General features: G+C 40.1%; 2 protein-coding genes across 2 annotated transcripts; both read right to left on the minus strand.

The window, feature by feature from the left end:
• Positions 1-112: 112 nt before the first annotated feature.
• amdhd1 (amidohydrolase domain containing 1) lies at positions 113-14,745 on the minus strand. The gene is made up of 9 exons (XM_083999587.1): positions 14,556-14,745; positions 13,599-13,705; positions 9,578-9,642; positions 8,352-8,629; positions 5,264-5,489; positions 4,167-4,291; positions 3,450-3,543; positions 1,825-1,985; positions 113-786 (listed from the first exon to the last, which is right to left on the minus strand). The coding sequence occupies exons 1-9, from the start codon at positions 14,693-14,695 to the stop codon at positions 681-683; spliced, it is 1,302 nt and encodes a 433-aa protein (XP_083855713.1). The 5' UTR covers positions 14,696-14,745; the 3' UTR covers positions 113-680.
• Positions 14,746-17,289: 2,544 nt separating this feature from the next.
• On the minus strand, positions 17,290-19,682 carry snrpf (small nuclear ribonucleoprotein polypeptide F). Its single transcript, XM_083999263.1, has 4 exons — positions 19,560-19,682; positions 18,573-18,698; positions 17,930-17,994; positions 17,290-17,562 (listed from the first exon to the last, which is right to left on the minus strand). Exons 1-4 carry the CDS (start codon positions 19,560-19,562, stop codon positions 17,496-17,498), a joined length of 261 nt encoding a protein of 86 aa, XP_083855389.1. The 5' UTR covers positions 19,563-19,682; the 3' UTR covers positions 17,290-17,495.
• Positions 19,683-22,611: the final 2,929 nt, after the last annotated feature.

The raw sequence follows: 22,611 nt of genomic DNA on the forward strand, positions 1-22,611 counted from the left end.
GAATAATCTCTGATCACGTTAAAGGTGTAAAATCCGTCGCCTGATAAAACTGTGGAGGTTAAAAAGACTTTAAACGTGTTTGTGTTTGTTCAGAGTCACAGAAACTGATCAGTCGACACGCAACACGACTTTTATCTGAAAAAAACTGTTGTTTTTTGATAATTTGTTAACACATTAGAGTTAAATAATATTGATTGATCAGTTTCAGGCGATAAACTTTGGTAACACAACGTGGTTTTCTCAAAATGAATCCAAATACATGTGGTTAGCTGAGCATAAATACTGGAAAAACCTCCTGATACAAACTCTTACTGAGTGTTTTGTTGTATAAATCAAACTTACTTGTATCTACTGGTATTTTAATGAAGGTACAGTGGGGGGGGGGAAATCAAATTACAGGTTATTTTAGAGCAAGGGAGAAATAAATGATACTTAATTACTGGTAACCTGCAGGGTACAGAAGGAAAACTGAAGTTGTGTTATTAAGGAGGAATAATATCATATAATTAGAATAAATAAAATAAAAATTACCCCTTTTATGCTCTTTAATTACACTGTTATGGAAAAATACTGTGGAAACTGAGCTGCACCTTCTCCTGGATTCATGCCTCAGTCGTTTATGATATGATTATTATTGATTATATATCGTCACTGATATGAATCATCTTCTCTGGTTATTATTATAAGTCCATGGTCTGGTCGTTGTCGTGGACGACGTTGCCCTTGATGACGACGTAGCGGATGAGCTCCTGGTGTCCTCCCAGCTGGTAGATCAGATGCTCCCAGCTGCACAAACACATGAGAAAGTCAGGACCAAGTAATTAATAGAGATAGAAGAAATAAAAGGAAATTTAAGCACTAAAATGACAAAAAACACAGAGAATGGCATAGATAAAAGTAGCAAAAAACTGTTACGGAGCAATAAAAATAGAAGAAAAAGCTATTTCAATTTAGTTTGAGGTGTATGGCACCCTCTGTTGGATGTTTTGTGAAGCAGCAACAGGTTTAAATTTACAGTAACATTTTAAATATATTATTTCCTACACTGGAGTCAGAGCTTCTGCAGCATCTAAGATGAATTAAATAAGAAATTTAAATAGTTTTCTCTCTTTCTGACATGGAAGCTGCACATAGTGAGAGATGATGTTGGAAGCCTATAGTTTTCATGGACACAGAAAGAACTAACTGATGTAAAGGCTGCAGGTTATTTTCACCTCTAACTCAACATGGTTCTTCATTCACTGATCGTTATGATTCATCCCCTCTTGATAAGTCAACACAATGATAAACAATAAGATGCCACAGACCCATAAACAGGGTCTCTGCAGGTTTCACCCGCTCAAATTTAAGACTTTTTAAGACCATTATGGATGAAATTTAAGACCTATCATGACAAATAGCCTAAAAAACGTACAAAAGAAATGCAGAGTCACAAAATTAGAAATTGATTGCAATATATAAGTTGCGTGTTAGGCATGTTTGTAGTTGTAAATACATTCAATAATAAAGCACAATGAAGTGTTGCAGGAGCATTTTATTGAGCATTTGCGGTAGCGAGGGCTCTACGATAACATTTTTCCCAAGGAGCACGCCTAAAGTGAACTATTTTCCCGGTTCGCACATGTATTTTTTTTAGGGTCAAATGCGAGTGAAATGCTCACTCATGATGGGCATAAGAAGATTTAAGACCTGTTTAAAATTATTTAAGATTTGAACACAATAATTCAACGAATTTAAGACATTTTAAGGCCTAAATTTTCAAATTTTAGACTTTTTAAGACCCTGCGGATACCCTGATGAAGACACAGGACTACAGGTTTTTACCGTGTGGCGTTCAGGATCAGCAGGTCTCCGTGCTTGTGGACCTCCAGGGAGCCGTGTGTGTGCGAGCGGCCGAGGGCGTAGGCCGCGTTGATGGTGGCGGCGGCCAGAGCCTCCGACATGGACATCTTCATGTTGACGCAGGCCAGGTGCATGACGATCGGCTGAGGGACGGAGAGGACACGACACAGAGAGAGAGAGAGAGAGAGAGATGTGAGACAGAGTAATGTGGTCGTCAGCTTGTATAAAAGTAGCCTCAATACCCATGCCAAAAAAACACGGGTTTATCATCATCATTGTCATGTACTTGCTAAATATGATATTTTGAGTTTTGAAAACTTGATAATACACTCAAATGTTCGTTTACTTTACAAAATCATTTACAGTGCTTATGCTTCCCCTTTGAAAAGGTTTGTTACACTCTGCTCTGAAAATACAGCAGAGTAACTAGATCTGTTACAAGGGGTGAGTGTAGTATCCCACAACATAGAACTCAATTTGGTAGCTCTTCTTTTTCATGTGTGGCCATGAGTCAGAATTTATCTTATGTACAAATTCCTATACATTTTCATGCTTATCAAAGCGCTGGTTACTTAGTAAGCAAGTTTGCACATTAAAGCAGATATCAGTGGAATGTTTTTGTTAATATAAGTCCTAAATAGTCCTATTTTCCGTCAGCAATCACTTACATGAAGTATTTCAGCCTAAACACGAGTCTCTCCGTCACTCTGCTCTGCTGTAACCCGAGGAGAAAATTTTCCTTGTGGGATACAAGTGTTATCCAATGAGGAGAGAGAACGGCATGAAGGGCTGTGTGTGCAGCCAAGGGATGCGCGTGAATGTGGTGACGTAGCACGAGGACCAATTGATGCCTGACAAGGGCGGGGGCTGCTAACTCATGGTGCGTTCAAAGAAACTCGTACTTTGTGTTTTTCCTTCCTGTGAAGTCATACCAGTTCGATCTGGTACGAGTTCACGGGTCGGAAGTTACGAGTGGCCGTTATAGGGAACTTTCACAGACAACAGGATGGTAAAAACACGAGCTACGGGTTACCTGGAACGCTACCAAGTCGTAGTTGTGACTTGAAGCTGTAACTTACGGTTTCAAAAGCCTGCCTTGAACGCAGCATTAGCCGAAACGGCCGTGAAGCTGATATCTGCTTTAAGTTATGTACATGTGAGTGTGTATCTAAATGTGTCTGGTTATTAATTGAGTGTGGTTATTAGATGAGGGTGAGGATGGGGAAGGAGATGGTTGGACTGTTTATGTGTGTGCTTGTGTTTGAATGTGTGATGAGAATAAGAGAGAGTAGCCTATGTGCTGTTCATTTAACTCTATTGTGCATTTCATGATTTGGCGCTCTTGTTCCCTGCTTTTGCTAGTTTTTAAAAATATTATTGTATCAGATCATATCACTTTTACTCAATATTCTTAATATTGTTATCTGTCAGTTTCTTACCTGCCCAGGGACTACAGGTGGAAATTAGCAAATGTTGCTACAACCTGGCTCAAAGCATCTTCTCTTGTTTTACAAGATTAATGTTTTTGTGCATTGTCCCTGTGTTATAATTCCTAATTTTTAATTCCTAATTCCTAATTCATCTGCACCTCGTCCTGTCTCACTCACCATGGAGCAGCAGTAGGCGTTGGGGTTGAAGTCGCTGCCGAGGGCGACGATCACTCCGGCCTCCAGCATCGCCCTGGCCCGAGGCTGAGGCAGCCTAAACACACACACACACACACACACACAGATTATTATCATGATTAGATATGTCACAGCAAGTGTGTGTGTGTGTGTGTGTGTTAGGGGTGGGAGAAAAAAATCGATTCACATAAGTATTGCGTTTTTTGGGGGTTTTTTTTATTTATATTGTGCAATGTGCAATTGTATGTTCATTTATAGGCTCCTACAGTATTTGTGTGCAGATAAATGTTAAAATGTAGCAGTTTACCTCAGTCTATGTCTCATTTTGTCAGAAAGGTTTCAGAAGCCTGTTTTTTCTATAATCTTTTATTTTTGCCTCTTTTATGCAGTCCAGGCTTTTGAAAAGAGAGTAAACATATACGTATATTGCTGCTGAATAAATCTTAAAAACTGACTTAGCTATATGTGATGTGTATTTTTGGGGGGAAATATGGTTCCTGGAATAGTCATCATAATCATTCAACTGGTGTTAAAAATGCAGACTAAAATCGCGACAATATCGTAGAATCGCAATTTAAATCGAATCGGCATCCAAAAAATCGTAGAAGAATCGAATCGGGAGAAAAGCAAATCGTCCCAGCCCTTGTGTGTGTGTGTGTGTGTGTGTGTGTGTGTGTGTGTGAGAGAGAGAGAGTTTACCGGAGGATGTAGGCGGTCGTCGGCAGGAGGACTGCAGCTGTTTTTGCCGCGGCCATGGCAACGATCCCCTCGTCTGTGACCTCCTCCAGGTGACTGATGGCCAAGGCCCCGAGCTCGGCCCCCAGCTGACACACACACACACACACACACACACACACACACACACACACACACACACACACACACACACACACACACACACACACACACAGGTTAACAATATGATCACTCTGCTCTCCTTAAAAGTCAATTATCAAAGGAAAATGACAAATAGTCTTTTATTTTAACATCTGAAGGATGAGGATTTGCTGCTTTTTCTGTTTTTGTGAATATAAATATTTGAATTTTAGACAATTGTTTGGATGAAATAAACGATAAAAGACACTTTGTTGTGCTCACTTTTCCAAATAACTAATAAACTGATTTAAAAATAGTAGATAAATAGTGGATACATCAACACCAGAATCAGCTGTAACATCATTATACAATGTTTCACTCTGAATAAAAATACAAAGATTTAGCCTCAAATGTTGAACATAAAGATATAAAAGAAAAGAAAGAAAGGTCCTTATGAATTAAATCTGAATTAAATGTGAAAACTACTGTTAATTTAATAAAAACTAATAATCAATACAGGCTATAAATGATTTGTTAGTTACAGTCCAACTTCTGTATTTAATTACATTACTATGGATGGATGGATGGATGGATGGATGGATGGATGGATGGATGGATGGATGGATGGATGGATGGATGGATGGATGGATGGATGGATGGATGGATGGATGGATGGATGGATGGATGGATGGATGGATGGATGGATGGATGGATGGATGGATGGATGGATAGATAGATAGATAGATAGATAGATAGATAGATAGATAGATAGATAGATAGATAGATAGATAGATAGATAGATAGATAGATAGATAGATAGAACGATAGATAGATAGAACGATAGATAGATAGATAGATAGATAGATAGATAGATAGAACGATAGATAGATAGAACGATAGATAGATAGATAGATAGATAGATAGATAGATAGATAGATAGATAGATAGATAGATAGATAGATAGATAGATAGATAGATACCTGAGCAGAGTTCATGGGATGGAGCTCGTCTCCGTGGAAGTTGATGTTGAGTCCCATCTCTCTCCCGGCCTGCAGGATGGAGCGCGTGGAGTCGAGGTCGAACACTCCCTGTTCACAGAACACGTCGATGTTGTCCACGCGCAGAGTCCCCGCGGACATGAGCTGCCCGAGCCGCGGCAGCTGCACGTGCAGGATGTCGTCCGTTGCCTCGGCGACCGTCTTCCCCCTGGAAACAACAAGACACAGAGACAAGGTGAAGGTCAGGGTGACGTAACGCCAGGTGAGTGGGGAGGAGGAAGAGAGGATTGTATTAGATTTTTTTGATAAACAACAAAAAATAGCAACACATTACTTTTCTTTATCGCTTTTGTACCTATATTTGACCTTTTTTTTGTCCTCCTAGGTCAAGGAAGGAAGAAAGGGAGGAAGGAAGGAAGGCAGGAAGGACGAAGGGAGAGATGAGAGGAAAGAAGGAAGGGGAAAAGGAAGGTAGATGGAGGGAGTGAACCGATTGGGTCAATTGGGTCAAAAAGTAGGGAAGAAGTAAGGAAGAAGTAAGGGAAAAAGGAATGTGGAAAGAAGGAAGGAAAGAAAGATGGAGGGAGGGAGTGAACAGATTAGGTCAATTGGGTCAAAAAGGAAGGAAGAAGTAAGGACGAAGGAAGGAAGGAAGGAAGGAAGGAAGGAAGGAAGGAAGGAAGGAAGGAAGGAAGGGAAAAAGGAATGTGGAAAGAAGGAAGGAAAGAAAGATGGGGGGAGGGAACAGATTGGGTCAACTGGATCAAAAGAGGAAGGAAGGAAGGAAGGAAGGAAGGAAGGAAGGAACAAAGGAAGGAAAGGAAAGAAAAATGGAGGGAAGGAACAGATTACGTCAAGGAAGGAAGCAGAAGGACGGACGAAGGAAGGAAGGAAGGAAGGAAGGAAGGAAGGAAGGCAAGAAGGACAAAGGGAAAGAAGAAAGGAAGGCAGGAAGGAGGAAGGTAAAGATGAGAAGAAAGAAGGAAGGGAAAAAGGAAGGTAAGATAGATGGAGGGAGTGAACCGATTGGGTCAATTGGATCAAAAGAGGAAGGAAGAAGAAGTAAGGACGAAGGGAACAAAGGAAGGAAAGAAAAATGGAGGGAAGGAACAGATTACGTCAAGGAAGGAAGGAAGGAAGGAAGGAAGGGAAAAGGGATTGTTGAAAGAAGGAAGGAAGGAAGGAAAGAAGGAAGGATGGAGGATTGGAACAGATTGGGTCAATTTGACCCAGAAGCAGGGCCGTTGCTAGGAATTCTGGGCCCCCTGAAAGAATACTAAAGTGGGCCCCTGACTTTTCCACTTTTTTTCTTAGACTACATACAGTATGTATTATCATTTTTTATTTAGCTTACTTTGTTTTGCTGCTAATTTTCTCTGCAAATTGAATCGTAGGCAACTGGACTTGTATTTATCGTCTAGCTGGTGCGGACTAGTAAGACTTGTTGCATACGAAGAGGCGAAACATCTGCAGACAAAATAAGTCCAGTGGCCTACGATTCAATTTGCCCAGAAAAGAACGATGACCTGGATGAATGAGAATATCCATAGACATTTTGATGCTAATGCAGCATTACTATGAGTATTAGTAGTCAGGGTCTTATGCAGAATAATTCAGTCATACAAACATTAGACTACTGGGGTTTTTTGTGAGCCCCTAGAATTATCATCACCTTTCTCCCGGCCCTGCCCAGAAGGACAATGGGAGGGTAATGATCTAGTTAGTTAGTTTCATGAATAAAAGAATTTAAAAAAATATTACGATCTGCCCTTGGCACTTTGTAACGTCTACCAGAGGGAAGAAGTTCAAGCTCCCTATTGTGTGGGTGAGAGGGATCATTTGCTATTTTGACAGCTTTTTTCCTAAGCACTTCCTCGTACATACAACTTAATTGTTTGTCTTGTCCCTATGATTTTTGAGGCAAGGTTTACTATTCTCTGCAGCTTGCTTCTTCCTTTAATGTTTAGATTACCATACCACATTGCCATGTTGAAAGTTAGAATGCCCTCTATCAGGTTCTTATAAACTGTTTCCATAATGTGCTTACTCACTCTAAAGGAGTTGAGCTTGCGCAGTAGATGGAGACGTTGGTTACAGGTTTTAAAGGGATAGTTCACCCTAGAATGATATTTCGCTCATTATCTACTCACCCTCATGTTGACTAAGGGCTGGAAGAATTATCAGAGTCCACCGTCCCTTCTCTGAGTTACAGGGGGTCTCGGCGTAGCAGTGAATTTCAATGCAACGGTTGCAAAGGGACACCGGAGCTCTTCGTAAAAAAACACACACAAAAAAACATCCAAATACCTCCATGATGCTCGTATGTAATGTCCGTCTTGTGCTGAAGCCCCAAATCGCGTAATTGTCCCGAAAAAAATTAAATAAGTCTATATTTTAAGCTTGTTTGTAGCGGAAGCTTCTCGTCTTCTTCTTCTTCTCCTCTTCCTGGTCCGTCCAAATCTCGCGTGATTTGCGCCGGCGTCAGTGCGGTTACTGCGAATCACGCGATATTTGGACGGACCAGGAAGAGGAGAAGAAGAAGAAGAAGACGAGAAGCTTCCGCTACAAACAAGCTTAAAATATAGACTTATTTAATTTTTTTCGGGACAATTACGCAATTTGGGGCTTCAGCACAAGACGGACATTACATACGAGCATCATGGAGGTATTTGGATGTTTTTTTGTGTGTGTTTTTTTACGAAGAGCTCCGGTGTCCCTTTGCAACCGTTGCATTGAAATTCACTGCTACGCCGAGATCCCCTGTAACTAAGAGAAGGGACGGTGGACTCTGATAATTCTTCCAGCCCTTAGTCAACATGAGGGTGAGTAGATAATGAGCTAATGAAATATCATTCTAGGGTGAACTATCCCTTTAAAAATATAGTCTGTGTTTTCACTGAAATTTAGGTTACAATCAATATATGTACCTAGATATTTGAACTTGTCTACTACCTCTACAATTTGTCCCCTAATTATAAGGGGCTGCACAGGGTCCTGTGTTTTTCTATCATACAATGCTTTTTGTGTTTTTTGATATGCTGTTCTGAGGAGGGGCCGGCGGGGCGTTTACTTGGGGACGGCGTGCGCTCCGCAGTAGGTGGAGGAGATGTTGATGGGCAGGCAGCGCCGCGCCGCCTCGATCACCTCCAGCATCTTGAGCTCGGTGTGCAGCTCGAGGCCGTAGCCGCTCTTGCACTCCACCAGCGTGGTGCCGGCGCGCTGCATGCGGACCAGGCGGCCGCTCAGCGCGCTCAGCAGCTCCGAGGCCGCGGCCGCGCGGGTGTGCTGCACCGTGAAGTGGATCCCTCCGCCGGCGCGGTGCACGTCCATGTAGGAGGCTCCGGCCAGCTGCAGAGAGGAGAACACACACACACACACACACACACACACACACACACACACACACACACACACACACACACACAGGGAGAGAGAGATGTTAGCAGAGGTTTAGATGCAGTTTTAACCCTCCTGTTGTCCTTCTGGGTCAATCTGTCCCCTTCCTTCCTTCCCTCCCTCCTTCCTTCCTTCCTTCCTTCCTTCCTTCCTTCCTTCCTTCCTTCCTTCCTTCCTTCCTTCCTTCCTTCCTTCCTTCCTTCCTCTTTTGATCCAATTGACCCTTCTTTCCCTTCTTCCTTCCATCTTCTTCCTTCCTTGAACGAATCTGTTCCTTCCCACCATCTTTCTTTCCTTTCCTTTTCCCTTCCTTCTTCCTTGAACAAATCTGTTCCCTTCCTCCATCTTTCTTTCCCTCCTTCTTTCCACAATCCTTTCCCCCTCCCTTCCTTCCTTCCCTTCTTCTTCCTTCCTCGAACAAATCTGTTCCCTCCCTCCGTCTTTCTTTCCTTCCTTCTTCCCTTCCTTCTTTCCACAATCCTTTTCCCTCCCTTCCTTCCTTCTTTCCACAATCCTTTATCCCTCCCTTCCTCCTTTCCCTTCTTCCTTCCTTGAATGAATCTGTTCCCTCCCTCCATCTTTCTTTTCCCCTTCCATCTTTCCACAATCCTTTTTCCCTCCCTTCCTTCTTTCCCTTCTTCCTTCCTTGAACGAATCTGTTCCTTTCCTCCAACTTTCTTTCTTTTCTTCCTTCTTCCCTTCCTTCTTTCCACAATCCTTTTTCCCTTCCTTCCTTTTTGACCCAATTTGTTCCCTCCCTCCTTCTATCTTTCCTTCCTTCCTTCCTTCCTTCCTCCCATCTTGCCCTTTGTCTTTCCTTCATTCCTTCATTCCTTCCTTGACCCAGGACAGGAGGACAACAGGAGGGTTAAGTGACATAAAAAACAAAATGTCATTTACCTTCATCGCAAATTCATGCACCCTGTCTCCGGCCCAGACTGGATGAGTGTGGGCGTCGACCAAACCTTGAAACAAGAGCAGTGAATAAATGCTTTTTTGATATTGTGCAAATAAAACCAAGTCAAGTTCAAGTCAGTTTCATTTAAAAGTAGGCTATAATGTGTAGGAATTCCCCCCATCTAGCGGTGCGGTTGCATATCGGAACCTATTCTTGATGTTGCATTCACGTGAAATCGGGCAGACGTCAGACAGACAACAGACTCTGTATATGTTGTCATGGTGATGCAGTATTGTTTACCTGACCCATGTTTTACTGTCTTTCTCTCGTCGAGTAAAATGACATCCGGTTGGTTTGCCGACGGCCGTCTGCCTGACTGCACCTGAATGCAACACCAGTGCCTCCGTCCTTCCTCACACTACACAGTGGTGACAGTTTTAAAGGTGTACAGATAAGAAAATTGAATTTGAGCCCACTCTGGGTCATAAAATTTGTGTAATAACTCATCAATCAGACGATGTAGGCCAAACTTTGTGCAAAATATCCGTAATTCAAACGTCTGAGACACGCACACACACGGAGCTCGGGCTCGCCCCAAGCTTTGAATATCCCGCCCCGCTCGATAACGACCAATCAAATTTGTTTTCCTTACTCGGGTAAACTCGTGTTGCAGCTTGTGACAACTCGGCGCGACAAACAGGGCAAACGGCCATTTCTGTACACCTTTAACAGGCGCTACCTGGAAAACTTTCTCTCTGAGCCGACAGCTCCGCTGAGTTTCCATGGTTACCTACGGTCATGCTGCCACTGAACGTAAAAAATGGCGATGCAACATGGCCGCCTCGGTTTGGTGCGTCGCCCACTTATGTACAGTGTTGGGAACGTTACTTTTAAAAAGTAATTAGTTATAGTTACTAATTACTTCTCCCAAAAAGTAACTGAGTTAGTAACTCCACTACTTCACTATAATAGTAACTAGTTACCAGGGAAAGTAACTATTGCGTTACTTTTTCTTTCTTTTTTTTAAGTTTAAATATGTCGAAGAATTTTAAATTTTAAATTGTATTTTATTGTTTTCATATATTTCACTGATCGCAATTATGGAATGCGAGTGTGTGTTTTATTGAAAGCGAGGCTGGTGTGCCTATGAAAATAGATTACAGTGGGTTTTTTAAGTGCTGTGGCTACAAGCAAATCTCATATTGTCTCTGTACAAAGACAACAAAGACCTTTTTAAATGTGAAAACAGCGGAGACCTATTCAAGATTTGCGTTTAATAACAGGCGAAACATCGAAATTAATTTATTCATGGCCACATTAAGTGAAATTATTAACTTTACCGATTATCCATCTGATTATCTGTCCTGCTGCGAGCGCACAACAGGGTATCTGCGGATCCTTAAAAAGTCTTAAATTCATATATCTAAAATTAAGGCCTTAAAAAGTATTAAATGTATTAGAAAATTCTAAGATGGTCTTAAATATATAATACACAGCATCATAAAATATGTATGCACTTAAACTTTTATATGAAATAACAGGGTATGCGTGCAGGGTCTTAAAAAGTCTAAAATGTGAAAATCTAAATTTTAGGTCTTAAAATGTCTTAAATTTGTTGAATTATTGTGTTCAAGTCTTAAATAATTTTAGACAGGTCTTACATTTTCTTATGCCCACCATGGGCGAGCATTTCACTCGCATTTGCCCCTAAAAAAAACAAACATGTGTGAACCGGAAAAATCACAAAAAGAAAGAGCACACGATTGGTCAAAAACTACAAATCCCACAATCCTCTGCCTCAACAATAACAGTAGTTAGTGTAAGTAAGGGAGAGTGGAGCTGTAGGTGAAAAGAGGAAACAACGCCACGTCTGGTCCTGTTCTATGTTGTTCGTTCACACCGTCACCGTTTATTCGTTACGTCCGCGGTGTAAAAGGCCGTGACGCAAAGACGCGATTAGGCGCGAGACGCGATTAGGCGCGAGACGCGGTAGACGCGACTTTTTTTTTTTTGCGACGCTACACCCGATTCTTTTATGGCGACGGGACCTTCGCGTCTTCGTCCTTTTCATCGTGTTTGGTGGGAAGACCCGCAAGGGGCTTCCCACCAAACACGAGGAACGCTTTTTTTTCGCTCGAGTTTATACGCGCGACCAAACGCGAGATACGCGAGAAATGCGATTTATCGCTCGTTTTGACTTTGTGTAAATTCGCGTCTTCACGAGCCCGCCCATTTTCACTACAACAACAACATTTCTGCTCTCACCAACCATGGTTGAGGTCACAACGCTGCTGTAGCTGCTCTGGAAGAGTTCCAGCTGATGAGCTACAGAGACTTCAGAGTCAAAGAGGAGCAGTGCGTCGCTGTGTCGGACTGTTTGGATTTAATGAAGAAGCTGCACAGAGTCAGGTGAGCAGAAGCTCAGGACAAACACTTCGCTCCGGGACATAATGTAGCTACACCTCACATGTTCTTGTCTTTTACCTCAGGGAGATGTGTCTGTTTCCACTTTCCCTCCGATCTCGGCAGCTTCCCTCTGCTAGTCTGTGTGTGTGAGGCTAAACTGCGTGCGTGTGTGGTTTGTGTACAAACTGAACACTGCCTCTGATTGGCTTAGCACGAAACCTTACTCTGCCTCAACCAATCATCATCACTTATGCGGTTGTCTCGTCCCTCCCTCCTCCCCCCTCCCCTCACCAAAGGAGAGGAGGAAAAAACAACAGTTTAGCAGCTTCTGTGTCTGAGATGAGATGAGCCAAGTCGGAGGACAACGGCTTCACTGAGTAGTTTGTAACGCGCCTCATTTAATTGTCGGTAACGGTAACGGCGTTGTAACGGTGGAAATAGTAGGCTAATTAGTTAGATTACTCGTTACTGAAAAAGATAACGCCGTTAGTAACGCCGTTTATTTTAACGCCGTTATTCCCATCACTGCTTATGTATTTGTAACCACTTGTAACAACTCACTCAGAATGTATAAAAAATCTTTGTATTAGCTACATGAAAAGCAAAAATGCCCTAAAGTTATTTTCTTTGCTGGACTTATTTACTATTGTGGACTGAGACCCTCACGTTCTCTTTTCTTTTCTTTTTGTTCTTGATTGATCAAGATAGCTGATTCAGCACTGTGAATGTATCCACTACCAATGTGCCTTAAATGTTTGTATTTTGAAGTTACTTCAATAAAAAAAAAAAAAAAAAAAAAAAAAAAAAAAAACTTGTAACAACTCATTCTAAGGTACCAGAAAGTTTTCATACGGGTGTGATTCGACTTCAGTGAAATAGCCTACGTATTTATGAAAGCAATATTTGATTTTTGCTAATAAAAAGCCAGGCTTTAATTATAGAGCAGTGGCGTGCACAGACATTTTGAAGGGCAGTACAGGGGCGAAAAGGAAAAAAAAGGGCACCGCGCATCCTCACCACTGAAGAGGGCACTTTACTTTAGCACCTGTTTTTCAACAATCGCCCCCTGTGCACGCCACTTCTATAGAGCGCATTTAAAAACAAAAAACCTTGATGAAAGTGCTTTACAATATGCAAAACAAGAACAACGACTAAAGAATATAAGACAGAGAGAAAGAACATTAAAAAACAATGGGTAAAATAAAACAAGATGGGTTTTTAGCTGTGTTTTGAAAATATTAATGGGGTTTAAACTAACCCTGATTCACAGACTCCCACAAAAGGTCACAAGAGGTCACGAGATGATTAGAAGAAGGAGATGAAAAATGAAGAATCAAAGTTTTGCATCAGAAATTATGATTATCCTCAAATGCATAAAGGTGTTTACAACTATTCAAAAAGTATAGGCTATTAGTTTGTTCATCTGTAAAGAATCTAGTCAGAGTCAAAGTACAAAAGCAGACGTATAGGGAATAAAACATAAAGTGGAGACACTGAAGGGAAGTGTAACTCAGTAACCGTCCAAAAAACACAATCTGTATGTTGACTTAGAGAATAATTTTGCTTCTCTGTTAAACACATCAGTTAAACAAATCACGGCTGATGACAGACACTCACCGGGCAGGACGCACATTCCTGTGGCATCGATCTCTTTATCAAATGTTGCTCCTGTAAACTGAGCTCTGATGGTTTCAGCCGGTCCCACGGCTTTAATCAGGCCATCGCTGCATCAAGACACAGGTCGACTCGCTTTATTAATGTAAATACATACATTGATTTCACCAAATTAAAAGTTCAGCCAAGTCCAAGTGCAGCTCAGACTAATGGAAGCTCTTCTTCACATTATGTTGTTTCCTCTCTGGAGCCAAAACTTTACCTCCTCTGCTGCTCCACCAGTGGAAAAACAAACACAAATGATGATGATGATGATGATTTAAAATCCATAAAATGTTTTGACAGAACCCAGAAATACTTTGTGTTTGAGAGCTTCCAAACTTTGACTGAAACACATGGAAAACAAGGCATAAATAAGTGTTTTATCCTGATTTCTTCAGCATCTTATGATAGATCTTTACATCTGTGATTTATTAAGATTAAACTGTAAAAGATGCTTTAGTTCATTCTCTATTCCTGTTGTTTGGAAATGTATTGGCAGCTCTCTATACAAGAATCTACAAGTATCTGGTTATAGCTACCGTATATACACAATAAAGGTGTATAGTGGTGGAAGCAATCTGTACAGACTAAATAAAAGTAAAAAACTGGAAATCAACTGAATAATGTCACATCCACAATGAGAATTTGCAGGAAAACATCAACAAAATACAAAGTTTCTTGCTGTAATGAGCCACTGCACCACTAGGCGCCAGTAGAGAGCCTCGTTTTAACTGAGGCCTGCAGGAGTAAAATAAACTTTCAATCAGAGCTGTGTGTGCAGGTCTGAGCAGCTTCATCAATGCAAATAAATACAAAAAAAAAGTGTCAAATGATAGTAATTCAGAAGATTTAACAAAATGCACAATAAGTAACAGCTTTCGTTTAGCTTAAATCTGATCTGTGCTGTAGAAAACTTACCTCCCAATCACTACGCTCCCATTTTCAATCACACAGAGGTTCTGCATCCCATGTTTGGTGAGGTATTTCTCTCCACTGCTGCAGATCACAACCAGCTGTTTGGCATTTTTCACCAGGAGCCTGTGATTGTTACTGGACATTTTGATTCACCCAAAGCAGCAGCAGATACACACACACAGAGAGTATTACCACAGACTGACTGACTGGACTTAAAACTGGTTTGAGCCACAGTCAAATATTTGTTCATGGGAGCAGAGTTTAAAGTGCAGAGAGAAGGAGGAGGGGGCGGAGCCTCTGTCACAGAAATACAACCATTTAACCAGAGAGTCCATCTCTGCATCGGACAGTTTAATAATTAGAGACAAGTTCTTAGAGGATAAAGTTAAAGGGATAGTTCAACATTTTGGCACATCGGCCCATTGCCATAATCCCTATAGCCATAGCAGTAGGTTCGTTACCTTTAATTGTCGAGGAAGCTATTTTTAGAACGGCGGAGCAGAGCCGCGAGCTGCTCAGAGCTACGCTACGGAGGCTCATGGGATTTCTTGGTTTCCCTCATCAAACTCATCAAATACACAATCCAACAACTCCACAACGCTCTGGTGGACAAGTTGTGACCTGCACATTCACCACGCTATGAGATAACTAGAAAAAGCATTTCCAAGAATGGAAATGGTGTGACTGCTGATAGCAACTGAACGCTGTTGCAGAATTAGCAAATAGTGCAAGCAGTGATCACCATACAAATTTTTTACCAAGGTCGGAATCGAACCCACAACCTCATGGTCATTAGACTTCCACTCTGCCTCTAGGCCACGGTGCACACACAGTTAACACCAAGAAAGCTTGAGAGTCAAGCTTGAATGACTTAGAATGAAAATTTCTGTGAATTTCAGGCTGAGAGCAGCAGTTTCAACATGAAGCAAGTTATCAGAAGTCAACAGAGGACAACTGGGAAAATAATGCACTATAATTGTTGTTGAGGCAAGATTTGAACCAGCAACCTTCAGGTCTCCAAACCAGCAAGCTAACCACTAGGCTACAGACAGAGACAGTATGTGAGGGGTAAAGAAAACCTTTGATAAGAGGATCACTGGCTTCTGCTTAAAAAAAGAGTAAGGAATCGTGGCAGAAAAAGTTAAATATTTGAAAAAGTATAAATAGTTAAAAAGAGAAAAGTAATGCCGATAAAGTTCAAAAAAAGCTGCACGTTTTGATATATGAATTGTTGAAATAGCACAAAACCTAACACACTAACCATATGGCCACAGAGAACCTGAGTTACAATGAGCTTTATACTATGAGGAATCAAAGACTGTCCAATGACAGCTGAATAATTGGAATCAAAAGTCAAGCAATGATGTGAAATGACTGAGGCAGGAATCGAACCCATGACCATATGATCACTAAACCTTTACTCTGCCACTCGGCTACAGAGAGCACATTGCTGTCAAGACTGTTGTCATTCATTGTAATGTGATGATGTGCTGCAAACTGGTATGAGTAATCAAGGACATAACAAACACCTGTAACCAATTGAAGGCGGTGGAGGAGAGCAGAATTCAACATAACATAACAAGAGTTCTTCCCTTGGATTCGAACCAGTGACCTTGGGGTTGGGAAGCAGCCACCCTACCCCCTACACTACAGTGGAGTTGTGGCGAAGAGAGGTTGAGACTCTGATGAATGTGAGATTTTTCAATGATTCTTAAAATAAAGAGAAATTAGTATAAATTAGCCACACCAAGCAAGAAGAGGACTTTTTTGTGACCTGTGACTATTTTTTGGTGAATTAAAATGAATTAAAAAGCACTTAACAGCAAGTTACAAAGTTGAGCTCCTTCTCCTGCTGATGTGAAAAAAATACATTGAGCTGAATGAGAGCAGAGAGCTCCCTGGCTGCATTTAAAAAATATTTAAAATTATTATCTAAGTCTCTTTGCATTTTTGACCAGAATTTTAGCCAGAAGACAAGTGTGGCTACAAAACTGGAGAAAATAATTTGTCTAGAGTTTAATTTGTGGCCGTGCTGACAGTTTAGCCAGAAAAACTCTAGAATGTTTTTTCGCCTCTCTCCACTCTGACACCACTCTGGCTCTGCTCGTTAGACGCAATACACACCCATTATAAAGCTGAAAAAAATCAGAAAAAGTTAAATATTTTAAAAAGTATAAAGAGTTAAAAAGAGAAAAGTAATGCCAATAAAGTCCAGAAAAAGCTGCACGTTTTGATATATGAATTGTTGAAATAGCACAAAGTATGAAGGACTAGAAGAAGACCGTAAAAAGGCGGAAGAAAATGGCCAAACAGAAGAACAATAGTGTGACTGCTCAGCAGTCACACTAATAACACAACGTTACCACACAGAGTTGTTTTAGAGGGAAATACAGAGACTGCTTGATGAAAAACTGTCCCTGAAGGCAACGTGCATCAGCGGTTTTGCATGTATCCACCAGAGCGTTTTGGAGTTGTTGGATTGTATATTTGATGAGTTTGATGAGGGAAACCAAGAAATCCCATGAGCCTCCGTAGCGTAGCTCTGAGCAGCTCGTGGCTCTGCTCCTCCGTTCTAAAAATAGCTTGCACCGACAATTAAAAGGTTAACGAACCTACTGCTATGACTATAGGGATTATGGCAATGGGCCAATTTGCCAAAATGTTGAACTATCCCTTTAATAATCAAAGACGTGTTCTTAGAGGATAAAGTTAAAAATATAAGGGAAAAAAACAGATGTTTTAGGAAAGGGTACAATAATCGCTTTATTGTGTCTGTATCACAACGTCACAACATAAAATTGGTCTCGCATACAGTAAAAAAAACAAAAAAAGAAATCATTTTCAAAACAGTTTGAAAACAAAAAACAAAAAAACCCAAACGTTCACTTGTTTCACATGGTGAAAACACAAACACACGTCGACTCAGCTACAACTCAGACATCATCACTCTCTCATCTCTCCGTCCTCCTCCTCTTCTTCTACGCCTCTGATGTACAAAACATTATTGCACCTGTGGAGGAAAGAAACACACCTGTTAACACACTAACACACACACAAAGACACAGTCACAACCTCTGGATCATGTCGAGCTTTTTTCTGCCTCCACCACTGATTTCTTTTGAAAAACGAGACATTAATTAATTATTAACACAGGTTAGTTACGGTAGTTAAGGATCTAAAGAACCTCCTCTGAGCTTTTTAGTCAAAAACCTGCAGACTTCATCAAGCCGCTGCACATCTGGACTTGTTGTCGGTTGTGCGATTATTTCTTGGCAAAGTCTCTGAGGGATATTCTTCTTACTCGTACCTTAGATAATGTTTTAATTAACAGTAATAACAGAGTCACACAGAGGAATTAAATAGATATTAAAACACACCTGACGAGCACTTCTCCCAGATGACCTGCCAACGCTCCGTCCACATACTCTTCTGTGTTTGCCAGCTGTCAGAGAAACACAGAGAGGAGACAAAAAAAGTGTATTTTCAGTTAATGCATTTGATTTTAATTGTTTCTGAAAACTGATTTTCATGGAAACAAAAAATTTTATTGGGTTCATGTTGTCAGCATGAGTATTTATGTGTAAGCAGGTTGGAATATGCAGGTTATATGTAATGTGTTTGTTTGCATGTACGATTAGATCAAAATTGACACAGAATATGCACATTTAAGTTAATACTTTTCTTTTTCCTTTGCGCAGGCCTTTATAATTTGTTATAATTGCAATTTACATAAACTTCCTTGTGTAACAAAATGAGAGTCAATCCTCTGATAACATTTTGTATCTAATATTTGATTGCTTCATACAGGTACACAATTTTATATCTATAAGATTTAGTGCAAACATGTCATAATAAGAATGAGTCAAGCTGTTATAAACCATGATATTGGCTAATAAGTAATCAAACTTATATAATCACATATTAACCATATCATAGTGAACAAATACAAGAGTGATGGCAGAGATCAAGGCTGATAAATTACCTTTCTAGATAAGTTAATAGTGACTTCAGTGCACTCACCTGCATGTTCATGTATCCGTCCACAGACACCAGGTAGCCTTTATACTCCATACCCCACTTCAGCTTCACCATCACTGGTTTTCCTGTCAGGCCATTCAGGAAGGGCTTTGGATTCAGAGGTAAACTCTGTCGAGAAGACAAAGGCGGTTAAGTTTATATACTTTATACTACATTTCCCATTGGTTACAATATTAGATTAGTGCTGTGTGATCCCGTATAACAACATTATACAGATTGTATTGTCTGTTGCAGAGATTTTTCTACTCTAAAAAGCAAAAATAATGACTAATTCAGGTACAAATGAGTAGATAAATGTTACTTTATACAAAATCTGACATGTGTTTGTGGCTGTTACAGACAAATAACAAATGAAAACCTTTATTTGGTGGCCTACTCTCATATGTTACGACATTAGGCTGATCACAAAACACAGAAAAGGCTTTATTCTTTACAAACTAATACAGAAAACAGCAAACCAAAGCTTTAATAATGCTATTTGAGAAACTATACACTTGTATCCTGTTTAGCTCAGAGATAGCCAGGGTTGAAGTGGATAGTTTTCAAAATCAGTGTCCTTAAACAGACCATAATACTAAGTTACAAAGAGTAACTTCTAAAAACAACATAAAACCTTCAGTTTGCTGATAATTAGGCTTCCTGCTCCTTAGATTAGACGATTTTTTTGAACGGAGTTTGGTGCGACTTTGTTTCCAGGCCTAACTCTGATAAAACGCTCAATAATATAACTTTTAACGATCAAGACCAATAAAACATATCATTAGTGAATAGATTAGTAAATAAAAGTTACGTATAGCATTGTTTATTTGAAGTGTGTGCATAAATGTGTGGGCTTCATTCAGTGTAAGTTATGAATGAAAAGCTAACACGGCTAATGCGAACTAGCTAACAGGCTGCTACGGTGAAAACAAAAACAACCAAACTACGAATCACGTGAGCTTGTAGCAAACAATAATAAGACAAACTCACCATTTCTGATTAATTTAAGTACGTATTGTAAGTTATAAAGTTGATGTTTGACTTCCCTTTCGTCACAATAACGTTAGCGCTCCACAAAAAAACCAGAACACGCTTTACCGCCGCGCAGGAAGTGGAACTCTGACCCGGGAGGAGTGTCCGTGTTTTTACACAGCGCCACCCCAACTCGCTGTGGCCACTGCGGGTACTGCAGTCAGTGATTGATGTTACAATGTTAATCATACATGAACTGCAAAGCTGCAATTGTTTTCCATCATCAATCAAAAACAACAACAAAAAATTAATAAAATAAAGATATACATATCTTTTTTATTCCAACTGCAGTCTGCATAAAAAAAAAAAAAAGCAAAACATACTTTTATTACTGCTGTTTTATGTGATTCTATGCATCATTGGTTCATATGTGTGTAGTGTTTTTATGTCCTAAAGTTAAGACGATTTTCTATCACTAGGTGGTGGACAATAAAAAAATAAAAAATAAAAGAATTGAATTGAACTGAAATTGAATCAATGATATTATCTTACTGTTATTTGAATTAAAAACAGATTGATTATTCAGTGCTTAACATGTCAAAATAGCTAAAAAAGCGTGACTTATTTTTCCCTTAGACCACAAAAGCTGTAGAGTTTACTATAATAAAAAAGGAAAGAAAAAAAAGAAGAAAAAAAACAAATAGGCGATTAACATTTAGGAAGCATGTACCACAAACATTTTTTTGTAATCTTATGTTAAAACTCTTATTTTTTCTTATTCTTATTTAGGTTAGGCTTTTAACACCAACAGAAATGTAGAATTAGTAAAACAAAACAAACATTTTTTTAATCACTGGAACATTTTAAGACAAATGAAAACACTTCAAAATGAAGGTTAAAACTGATAAAAGTCCCTCCCATAAAGGTATGTTTTAATTAGGGAATGACAGGAGATTAAAAGCCACAAATATTTTTGATATGATTAGCTGCAGGTGAAATTAAAATGCACCTTCATGAGAGTATAGAGCGTGAATAATCGGTTGATGATTGCGATGATTGATTGATTGATTGGCCTTATATTACTCAATGGTATTCATTATTGCCCCTTAGGTCACAATATATGTCATAATATATAATTACAGTATGCTATGCACAATAAATCATATGAATACACGTAATCGCTGTCAGGCTCTGCTCTGACTTGAACTATATGTACAAAGTTTTAAATTTGCATGAAGTCAAACGCAACAACAAATGATTATTGACTGATTGAACACTGACCTGTTTATGAGCTGAAAAAGTAAAATGACTGTCATTTCTGGGTCGTGCTGGTTCTCTGTCTGGGCAGCTATTTCTCTCCAGGCACAAACAGTCTGAAGATTTAACTCATTTTTCTGCGATGAAGCATTCAACTGTTACAAGTTCAAACCTGATACTCTGAATAAAACCAACATCTGACTTCCTACAGTAGAGGGGCTGGGTGCTGTCAGTGAATTCCTCTGAAATTGCACTGGCGCTTTCTTTGCATGGTTGAAATACTTGTGTCCTTACATCATTTAGCCTATTTTTCTTCCCCCTCCTTTTGAGTTGCCCTCTGTGTAATTAACCAATCCGTTAGTCAGTCAGCCTGTCAGTTATGGCATGACGATAATGTGTGTGTAGGTGTGTGTCGACAGCAGGGCCAGGAGTGCATCCAGAGGTGGCAGCGACTACGAACAGACACAAAACTCATCATAAATATTAAAAACTAGACGTAAAACAACCACAAACTGCACTACATGCCACAAAAATGTGCTGAACAGCCACAAATAGACACTGAACTACCAAAATGAGATGTAAAATGATAATAAAGCGATGCAAAAGTTCAATAAAGAGACATGAAACAACCACAAATAGACATAAGCTACCACAAAGTGACACAAAAATATGCCAAACAACCACAAACAGACACTAAACTAGCACAATGAGATGTAAAACTATGAGAAAGTGATGCAGAAGTACAATAAAGAGACAGAAAATGACCACAAAGTGATAAAACTCCAACAAAGAAATGCAAATCCACAATGGACAGGCACAAAACAACACTAAAGAGAGAGGGAAAAATACCTGAAAGAGCCACAAAAATATGTAAAACAACCATAAATAGCCTAAATACCCCCAAAGAGAGGTAAAAGTGCCACAAAAGTACGAAGAAAATACACAAAATGACAAAAATATGCAATTAAGAGCTGACAAATTACCAAAAAGAGACACTAAGGAACCACAACAATGTAAAAAGTGAGTGTCTGGGAGTCTGGGCCTTTTACAAGTCTGTGTCCTGGGGCCTTTTCTCTCTTACTCTGTGATTACTGGGGGCTCTTTGGATTTACAAATAGCTGCTATTTACTGATAACTCTCCAAATTAGAGTGTTTAAAGTTTATTATTGGCATCTATTTACTACACTGAATATATAAAAGTAATGAAATGAGCTATTTACTGCCTGGAACTAAGGTTTTAAATCTGCGTTTTTAAATGTTTTACACATGTCCTCCAGTCCACCCCAGAGGTTAGTCTGAGCCCACCCCCCCCTCCGGGTTCAGAGGGCAGATCCACAGCCTGTGCAGCGCTGCGTGACTCCAAATTATTATCTCCTACAATCTGTGAAACTCTGCTGCAGAGTTTTTTTTTTTCTCCCCCCCTCGTCGGTATCATCGTCAGGAGGAGGAAGACGGCTCTGTCGAAGGGGGCCGGTCGGTCGGTCGGATCTTTCCAGTCTGATGCCGAAGAGCCCTTTGAAGTCTGCAGAGGAGGAGAGGGGCTGTGGAGTGGATGAACTCATAAACCTCATCAAACGTCCATGAAAACTTTTAGACTGAGACAGAGGAGAGGGTTTTTTTCTTCTTCCCCCCAGCTAGCTATTCTTCTTGCAGCAGTAAAGGAAACGTCACTTCAACACTTCATACCACACTGCAAAAACTCAAAATCTTTCCAAGAGTAGGCTATTTGTCTTATTTCTTGTCAAAATGTCTCAATTTTAGTCAAAACTAATCTATGTCCACATAAAATAAGACTCATCACCTAAAAATGAAC

The sequence above is a fragment of the Trachurus trachurus genome, assembly GCF_905171665.1.
Source record: "Trachurus trachurus genome assembly, chromosome: 23".
In the NCBI taxonomy this organism is placed as follows: Eukaryota; Metazoa; Chordata; class Actinopteri; order Carangiformes; family Carangidae; genus Trachurus; species Trachurus trachurus.